Source organism: Coccinella septempunctata, chromosome 5 (assembly GCF_907165205.1).
Source record: "Coccinella septempunctata chromosome 5, icCocSept1.1, whole genome shotgun sequence".
NCBI lineage: Eukaryota > Metazoa > Arthropoda > Insecta > Coleoptera > Coccinellidae > Coccinella > Coccinella septempunctata.
In genome coordinates this window covers 5,761,331-5,771,484 of record NC_058193.1, presented here as the reverse complement: position 1 = coordinate 5,771,484, position 10,154 = coordinate 5,761,331, and the positions used below count along the sequence as shown (strand labels likewise).

At 39.6% G+C, this 10,154-nt stretch overlaps 2 protein-coding genes across 2 annotated transcripts; both read right to left on the bottom strand.

The window, feature by feature from the left end:
- On the bottom strand, positions 1–321 carry LOC123313936 (zinc finger CCHC domain-containing protein 13-like). The gene has a single exon (XM_044899046.1). It carries the CDS (start codon positions 319–321, stop codon positions 1–3), a length of 321 nt encoding a protein of 106 aa, XP_044754981.1.
- A 1,340-nt stretch (positions 322–1,661) lies between these two features.
- Positions 1,662–8,427, bottom strand: LOC123313934. The gene is made up of 2 exons (XM_044899044.1): positions 5,137–8,427; positions 1,662–1,895 (listed from the first exon to the last, which is right to left on the bottom strand). Exons 1-2 carry the CDS (start codon positions 8,425–8,427, stop codon positions 1,662–1,664), a joined length of 3,525 nt encoding a protein of 1,174 aa, XP_044754979.1.
- Between the last annotated feature and the right edge of the window lie 1,727 nt (positions 8,428–10,154).

Sequence of the window (10,154 nt, the reverse complement as noted above, 5' to 3'; positions counted from 1 at the left end):
TCACAGGATGTCTTTGGTAATATGTTCTCTCAGGTGTCCTTCCCTCTCGCTATTATAGCTTGATTTTTTTCGATCTGCGCATTTCCCGGTGGCCGTTCTGTGTCCTGATTTACCACATATCAGGCAATATGGAGATCCATCGCAGTCTTTTGCTATGTGCCCCTCTTTGGTACAGTTCCTACATTTACTACCCCTATCCTCCCCTTCACAAAATCTGGCCACATGCCCTTCCTCCCAGCACCTATTACACCTGATAATTGTTTTTCTCTCCCCTATGTCGGCTACGGAGAAACCTATTTTTAATTTTTTCTTTGCCAGCATTAAGTGTAGGTACTATCTCCGCCGGTGCTAGCACTGTCGCTGCCTTTCTTCCCCGGGCATCTGTCTCAGCGCTTTGATTACGATGTCTTCATCATTTCTAATCTCCCTATTCCATTCTCTCTTAATGGTATCTCTTATTTGTTTTTCATCTACATTTATGTCCATTCCGTATATGTTTACAGCTTTTTTACTGTCTTCCCCTCTGTATCTTCTGATTTTCTCGCTCCTCATCGATTCCTTAATTATGTTGTAGATATTTTCTGTTTGCCTACTCCCCTTTTTAAACTCCAAAAGAAGATGTCCTTCTCTTGTTTGTCTCATCTTTTCTATTTCGCCTTTTATTTTATCTTCTTTTCCCACTTCTCCCTTAAGCCTTGCTATCATCTGCGCATATGTCGTTTCCTTTGGTATCTCCATCATAACTGCCTCGTTTTCGTATTTTCTTCTGGCTTCTAACTTCTCCTCCGATGAATTTTTTTCATGCATGATTAGTTCTCCTTCATACCCGTGGAAGGCGCAGTCAATAATCTTCTTTTTTACCTCGAGGTTCAGAGCAATCGCTAGAGCTATGTGTACTACTCTTCTGTTTTGCCCGCCCCCCATAATTTGTTTACGGATTATCTTCAACATATCGTAGGCGTTTTTAATCTGTGCTTCTTCCTCAGATTCATTTGTGAGTCCTATAAAACTGATTCTCCTGTCGTCTTTGATGGTGTCTTGACCTATTCTCGCGCAGCTTTGTGTTCTGTGGATTATTGTTTTATTTTCTGGCAGTTTTCCAGCCTTAAGATAGCCCAGAATACCCTGGCCCCTCCAGTTAGTGGCCTGAGGAACTTCAACTCCGGTATACTCTCTTCGCTTCGAATATCTCCTCTGTTACCAGGTCTCTTATCCTTTTTAACTCCTTCATCATCGTTTCCTTTGTTACAGCTTCTGTATTCAGCAGCTTTGTTAACTCTTCTTCAATCTGGGTCATATTCACTATTAGGTTATCCAGGCTCAATTTTTTATACTCAGGTTCTTGGGAGTTTCAACTCTCTTTCGCTTGCTCGGGTTTGTTCCCACTGCGAAGTCAAAGAACCAATCCGATAACGACTCTTCCGGTGACACAATTTCCTCTTGCCCAGATATACCCATATCCACGTATTTCTGTTCTACTTTCGGGGAGCTCGTTACAATTTGCTTTCCTCTTATCCTTTTTGCTTCTGTGAGCTTCTGTGCCTCGGATGTTTCCATCTCTTCCTCCTGATTTTCCCTACTTTCATCTTTCGTAGGCTTACCGACGTCCTCCTTTTCCTCTTCCATCCTCTCTGTCTTGTCTCCCTTAACCTCTGTGCTGTCTAGAAGATTTCAGCGCCTTCTCGGTGCCTCCTCCTCTTCTTCTTCCCCATCCTCCCAGTCTCCTCAACCGGTAAAACAGCCTGGTCGCCCAGCGATTTCCCGTCTTCCTTCATCTCCAGTGCAGACTTTTCACTCTCGTGTCGTCTACTAGGTGGAGTCCTTTTTAACTTCGTAATCTTCCCAAATATATTGACCTGGGTGTCACTTTTTTTATTCGACGTTTCGTTACCCCCCTAAGAATCCGTGGGGAAGCCCACAATAGCGGGGAGGGATTCTGGATCGATTTTGACCCTACCCTCCTGGGGTAAATCATACGTTTTAAGATCCGCCATAGTTGCTTAGTTTACCGCCTTCGCGTTCTTTCCCGATGGTTGCCCATCGGTGTGCATGGGTTCTCTGTCAGGGTTTTCCTTCCCTTAGCCTTTGGGGTCCGTTCCCCGACGCGCAAGGCAGCGCGGATTTGGTCCGCCCCGGGTATTTGATTTCCCCGGTACCCCCCATATCTGGGAGGCATCCCCCTATCCGCCACCTGGGGAGGCGCCCGATGGGAGTTAACTCTCCTCACGGGAACCTAACCTTACCTAATCGATCACCCTGCAATTTGAACTTCTCTTGCACGAATTCTCCAGAATTTTCCTTTTGTCTTCCTAACCTAACCTAATCGAGCACTCTGCAATTCGAACTTCTCTTTCACGAATTTTTCCAGAATTTTCCTTTATTCTTCCTAACCTAACCTAACCTTATCGATCACTCTGCAATTAAAACTTCTCTTTCACGAATTTTTCCAGAATTTTCCTTTGGTCTTCCTAACCTAACCTAACCTGATTAGAATAGGTTAGTTAGGCTGATCAGCCTCTAATTCGAATTTCTCTTTCACGAATTTTTCCACAATTTTCCTTTGGTCATTCTAACCTAACCTAACCCAATCGATCACTCTGCAATTCGAACTTCTCTTTCACGAATTTTGCCAGAATTTTCCTTTGGTCTTTCTAACCTTACCTAACCCAATCGATCACTCCGCAATTCGAACTTCTCTTTCACGAATTCTGCCAGAATTTTCCTTTGGTCTTCCTAACCTAACCTAACCTAATCGATCACTCTGCAATTAAAACATCTCTTTCACGAATTTTTCCAGAATTTTCCTTTGGTCTTCCTAACCTAACCTAACCTGATTAGGTTAGGTTAGTTAGGCTGATCAGCCTGTAATTCGAATTTCTCTTTCACGAATTTTGCCAGAATTTTCCTTTGGTCTTCCTAACTTAACCTAACATAATCGATTACTCTGCAATTCGAACTTCTCTTTCACGAATTTTTCCAGAATTTTCCTTCGGTCTTTCTAACCTAACCTAACCCAATCGATCACTCCGCAATTCGAACTTCTCTTTCACGAATTCTGCCAGAATTTTCCTTTGGTCTTCCTAACCTAACCTAACCTAATCGATCACTCTGCAATTAAATTTTCTCTTTCACGAATTTTTCCAGAATTTTCCTTTGGTCTTCCTAACCTAACTTAACCTAATCGATCAGCCTGTAATTCGAATATCTCTTTCACGAATTTTTCCACAATTTTCCTTTGGTCTTTCTAACCTAACCTAACATAATCGATCACTCTGCAATTCGAACTTCTCTTTCACGAAATTTGCCAGAATTTTCCTTTGGTCTTCCTAACCCAACCTAACCCAATCGATCACTCTGCAATTCGAACTTCTCTTTCACGAATTTTGCCAGAATTTTCCTTTGGTCTTCCTAACCTAACCTAACCTAATCGATTACTCTGCAATTCGAACTTCTCTTTCACGAATTTTTCCAGAATTTTCCTTTGGTTTTCCTAACCTAACCTTACCTAATCGATCAGCCTGTAATTCGAATTTCTCTTTCACGAATTTTTTCACAATTTTCCTTTGGTCCTCCTAACCTAACCTAACCTAATCGATCACTCTGCAATTAAAACTTCTCTTTCACGAATTTTTCCAGAATTTTCCTTTGGTCTTCCTAACCTAACCTAACCTAATCGATCAGCCTGTAATTCGAATTTCTCTTTCACGAATTTTTCCACAATTTTTGTTTGGTCTTTCTAACCTAACCTAACCTAATCGATCAGCCTGTAATTCGAATTTCTCTTTCACGAATTTTTCCACAATTTTCGTTTGGTCTTTCTAACCAAACCTAACCCAATCGATCACTCTGCAATTCGAACTTCTCTTTCACGAATTTTGCCAGAATTTTCCTTTGGTCTTCCCGAGGTGTGAACCGGTCATGAAAATGTTGTACACCACAATTCAGACAATTCACGCAATTCCTATAATAGCATATAAAACAATTCAACAATTCACACAATTCAAGAAAATTCATGGCAATTCACGGCAATTCACGGACAATTCACGGCAATTCACGGACAATTCAATACAATTCATGGCAATTCAATACAATTCATGACAATTCAATACAATTCATGACAATTCAATACAATTCATGACAATTCAATACAATTCATAGTTATGTATTTTTTTTTGAATATATATTTTGGGAATTTTCTTCACATCACACTATGTAGTTAAGGCTAACTGAGGCTAGCTTACAGAAATTGCTTCTATCCATGGATATCCTATACTTCATTGTTTGATGTACTATTAACCTTCCCTCATCAACATAGTTATACCCACAAATAGGTACCTCAATTGGTACACAAGGGTTTTCATCTAGGTATAATATAAAGTCGAGTATAAAGCTTGAAAATCACGACTTAAGCTTTCAAATAAATTAATATTCGAGTCGATTTTATAACCCGGCTATCTGTTGAATTTTTATATACCCTGCATATCATCCACGACAAATTTTACTTTCAGGATTAATAAACAATCTAAACGAGCATATACAGGGTGTTCCATTTAAAAGAATATTATCATATATATATATATATATATATATATATGAGGTTTTGTTTTTGACACTTCCAGTACATGTGATTGATTTATTAAGAAATTGTAGAAGCTCAAATTATTTTTAAGTTTTGATTTCATGACTATATTGCCGTATAACACTGGAGCTCGTATTCGCTGCCCTGAGGAAGGAAACAACCGTTTCCGAAAGCTAGGCTATTATGAATAAAGAGTGAATACCTCATCAGTGTGTTGATCGACATCCCTTATTAAATAATATATCATTCAACGATCATTATCTAAAGTATTATATATATATATATATATATATATATATATATATATATATATATATATATATATATATATATATATATATATACATATATATATATATATATATATACACACATATATATATATATATATATATATATATATATATATATATATATATATATATATATATATTTTTTTTTTAATCACCATATAGGGTCTCAGTTCGACACTGTAAGACGCCGGCCTCCAATGAATCAAGACGTCTTCAGCCACTCGCAAGAAATTTACGGACTATTCTTGTCGTCCACAAGATTACCTCCCTCTGTGCTGCGCTTATGACGTCGTTCTCATCCAATCCCAATTGGCTCGTGTTCTCCTTCAAGTGTACCTCGACCAGGCCATTAGTTGAGATAACAAGTGGTGTCACATACACTGTTTTCAATCTGTACATCTCTTTTAGTTGAAATGCGAGATCTTCGTACTTTGTGATCTTCTCGGAGTAAGCTCTAGACACGTTGTCGTCTGCCGGCACAGTTATATCGATAATGTTCGCCACATTATTTTCCTTATCAAAGATAACAATATCTGGCCTGTTGTGTGCTACCGGTCTGTCTGTCTCCAAGAAGGTATCCCAGTAGAGCCTGTACTTCTCATTTTCCATGACAGATTTTGGAGAGTATTCGTACGGCTTCTTTGAAGTTAGTATCAGCCCAGTTTTTATGGCAATAGCTTGATGGTAGACCTTGGCCATGGCATTATGACGATCTGTATATTCTCTAGGGGCCAAAATCGGACACGCTGACGTCACATGTTGTATGGACTCCGAGGACAAAGAACATTTTCGACACCGATCTGATGGTAAGTATCTTTTGGTTATATTTTTGACATACGATCGGGTAGGGACTACTTGGTCCTGGATTGCTACAAGTCTGCCTTCAGTCTCAGGATAAAGGTAACCGGCTGTCATATATCCAAGAGACATTTGTGTGTTGATTTTACTATTTTTTAGGGCTTCTGGATATCTACCATGTAATGTCTTACTGTGCCACTGGTCAGTTAGCGATTCAATGGTTGGTTCTTCGTTAGTTCTCCTTTCTGAAGCAAGGTTTAACGCTGTTATATTATCGTCCTCCTTACAGATCATTTTGAAGAAGGGTGAGCTTTTTGACCAGAAATACTCTTTCATTTCTTTCGTGATATTATTATGTATGATTTCTATACTATGTAATCCTCTGCCTCCCTCTTTCCTGGGCACATAAAGTCTATTGACTGAGGCATGTGGATGATGGATTCCGTATTTGGTCAAAAGAACTCTCACTTTGGTGTCTATTGCTTTCAGTTCCGTTCTAGACCATTTCACCACTCCGAATGAGTACGCTATGCATGGTATAGCCCAGGTGTTGATGGCTGTGAACATTGATTTTGCGTTCAATTTGCTGGCCAGTACCTTCCTGAGTCTTCCAAAAAACTTATTCTCAAAGCCAGCTTTGGATTCAGCAACATTCAGCTCTAGCCCTTGCTGTATTCCAAGGTATTTATATGTTTCATCCGTTCCCATTCTCCGAATAGACATGTTGTTCTGCATCCTCATATCGTCCCCCTCAATCAACCTTCCTCTCTTCATGTGAACAACCGCGCATTTGTCGATTCCCAACTCCATTCCTACTGTATCAGAAAAAGATGCCACAATATTGAGCATTCTCTTCATTTCCTCTTCATTGGCCGCATAAAGCTTCAAATCGTCCATGTAAAGCTGATGGTTTATCTTCGTTTTCTTCTGTCTGTCTATGACGTAGCCATATTGACTCTCACTCAATAGGTTGCTCAGGAAATTAAGAGCTAGACAAAACCATAGAGGACTCAATTTGTCGCCTTGGAATATCCCTCTTTTTAATTTTATTTCAGATGTTAACGAAATTTCTCCTTCTGTGTTCATCATAAGTTTTGTTCGCCAAGTCTTCATCAGGTGTTCCAGAAGATTGACAATAGTTTCGGATACTCCGTATAGGCGCAATGTTTTCAGAAGCCAGGTGTGCGGCATGGAGTCGAAGGCTTTTTTATAGTCAATCCATGCAATTGACATGTTCCTCAACTTTTTTCGCGCTTGCTTAGTTACCAGATGATCAATGGTGAGAGTCTCCTTGCATCCTCGAACATCCTTCCTACACCCTTTCTGTTCGCCAGTCATTATACCATATTTGTTCACATGTTTCCAAATGTTGGTAGTTAGTATACCTGTCAGTATCTTGTATATTGAGGGCAAGCATGTGATAGGTCGATAGTTTTTCGGATCGGTGGTGTTTTTTCCCTTAGGTATCATATGAGTTACTCCTAGGGTGAAAGATTCCGGTATCAGTGAGGGATCACTCAGAGCTTCCTGAAACATTCTAGCTAGGTCTTTGTGCGTTGATTTGAAGTTCTTCCACCAATATGTATGCAATCCGTCCGGACCTGGAGCTGACCAGTTGTTCGTCTTCTTTAGCACCTTTTGTATGTCCTCTTCTCTTATTTTGATATCCTCCATATCAAACAATTCTGTCTTCTTTTCCGCCTCTCTGATCCAAAAGACCCCGTCGTCATGCAGTTTTTCCTCTCCCCAGATTTTGTACCATTCTCTATACATTTCTTCAAGAGACGGCGATTCAGCGCTTCTAGGCCTAGTATCCTCTTCAAGCGATCGAAAAAATTGTTGTGGGTTTTTGTAGTAGAGCTGGTTGTTTTTATATCTCTTAACCCGTTCATTGTATCGTTGCAGTCGATTTCCCAGAGCCTTGATCTTTTGCTTCAATCGATCGCAGGTAATGACCAGTTCTTCTCTAAATTGTCTACTGCGTCCTTTCACATGGAATTCTGCCGCAATTCTCAGGGTCTTCTTTATGAGTTTTCTTGTTGGGTCTGGCATGTTTAGGTAAGTATCAATAACCCCGATTTTCTTTCTTATTCCAGTTATTTTCTTCTCTAGGCGCTCCTTCCATGGTGGTGTTATATTTCTTCGCTCAGTGGGCTGGTTATTCTCTAAACATTGGCCTGTTTCTTCGCAGACAGTGATCGCTGCCGCGTACACCGCATCTACCATCTCCTTCAGGCCTGTACAGTCAGGAATAAACTTATTCAATATGCCATCAATTTTTTGGACAATCTGTAGCAAACGACTCGTACATTTCAATCTGGGCAACTTGGGTCGTTTATCTGCAGCGATTCCAGAGTACATCAGTAGGTTTCTGCAAAATCGTCGTTCCATCCCACATGTTCTCAGGCTTCTTCTGGCGACCGTTTGTCTTAGGCTCTCAGTTGTCTCAATCTCAACCTCCATCTCAGGCTCAGCTCCTCTAGGTCTGACACTTCTTTGAATCAAATCAAGGTCAACCGCCGAGAATTTGTTGTTCCTCAGCAGCCATTTGACCCTATTCGACAATAGGTTGGGATAGGATCGTCTTTCTGGGTTGATCTCATTCCAGGTCTCAGTCAACAGCTCTCTGTAAGTCCTTCCTGTGTCTTCCTGCATTTCCAGTGCAATAAAATGAACGCGCATGATAAGCATGTTGTCATCCTCAGACCACCGCGTTCTCCCATCTCTTCTCCCAGAGGCCTGTGTGGGACTAGCCATAGCTTCGTTCAAACCTAAACCTCCTTTCTCACCTGGGACTTGATCTGAGCTTACGGTGCCATCTCGGGGGACTGCGCCGCTCGCCCCACAGTTACCCCCATCAGACTCTTCCTCCTGACGGCTCCGAAGGTGGCCAGTCCGCTGCCGCCTACCGCCCTGGTTTTGGCTTCTTGTTACTGGAGCTCTTTGATTTCTACAGACACCCAGGTTGCTGGCCTAGGGTCTGGCTGACTCGGGTACGTCACTCCCCGTAGGCATACGCCACCCCTATATATATATATATATATATATATATATATATATATATATATATATATATATATATATATATATATATATATATATATATATATATATATATATATATATATATATATATATATATATATATATATATATATATATAGTTATAAAGTGTTAATACCACCTCCAAAATAGTAACTCGTTTAACGCTCTCACCTCATATATATCGATGTCACCTCCGAAATCGGAGGTGACAACGTTTTGCCTTGTTTTTTAGCTTGTTAGATTCAGGAGGCTTCAGGGACCAACATATCAAAAAATCGTTTTGAGGTCACAACGCACCCCCTTTATGTACTGAACAATCTTTTAGTTCGAGTGTATATCACTGGCGCTAGTGTGCTGAGCTGTATATCGGAGAATTACTCTGAAAGACTCTTTGCTCGTTTGCACCTCCGAAAATGGCAACGTTGTACTGTGCAAGCAGATGTAGACAGGCGGAATATCAGTATACGGAGGAATTAAGTAATGAGAGGCGCAGCGCGTTTTCTCCTCCATTATTGCAAGCCAGGCGGCATATCTCAACGATTTTTTATCGCATTCCTTTGTAGGGGAAAGAATCACGTGAAAGAGAACCAATCTTGGCTCTCTCGAATGGGATTATGACTGTTTATATTTCATCGTGCGTATATCTATGCATCCGTTGAACTTCTTTCATCTCAAGCTTACACTATAATTCTGAATTTGGCGAACTATTTCATTACCTATCTGAAAACGAATCGATTTGAGTCTTGTCCATAATGATATTTCTTCTCTCTATGGAAATGATCCATATAGATAATACTACCTATTAGTATAACGAATAATCAGTATTGTATCATTGCATATAATAAAATAACCTGTTCAGAGAGAAACATTTTTTGGATAAGAAAATTCAGATGTTAATGGTGATGAATATTCAAGGACAATGAGCCAATCCGAAAATTTTTATTTCAGAATCAGGAGAAAAAAATGCTACAAATTTCACAATATCACAGAAATGAACAACGTCGGCTTAACCGAATGTTTGACATTGTGTTATTTCAAATGGAACGCTCTTTATATTTTTTTCTTGAATCAGATTTCTCAAAGATTTTGAGGAATCCTTTGCTCAGAAACATCTCTTTTATTATCGATTATGTTTAAATATTGGATTTTCCCAAAAATTTTAAGAGCTTGTAGCATCTCTCTGGTTTAAATATTTCAGTGATGTATCATAAAGAAAATTACCAATTATATCGAAACAAGTAAGATTTTATGAAGAATTCGCCAAAACAGATTTGCATTTTTCGATAGATCATACAGGGTGTAAGGGAAAAAATAAACAATATTGAAGTCTTCGGAAGGCCTCGAGTCAACATATTTTGAAATTGCAACCATATTTTTGTCAAGATATAATGAATCTTCAAAATGAAGTTAATAATATAGATACATACTCGGATACATAT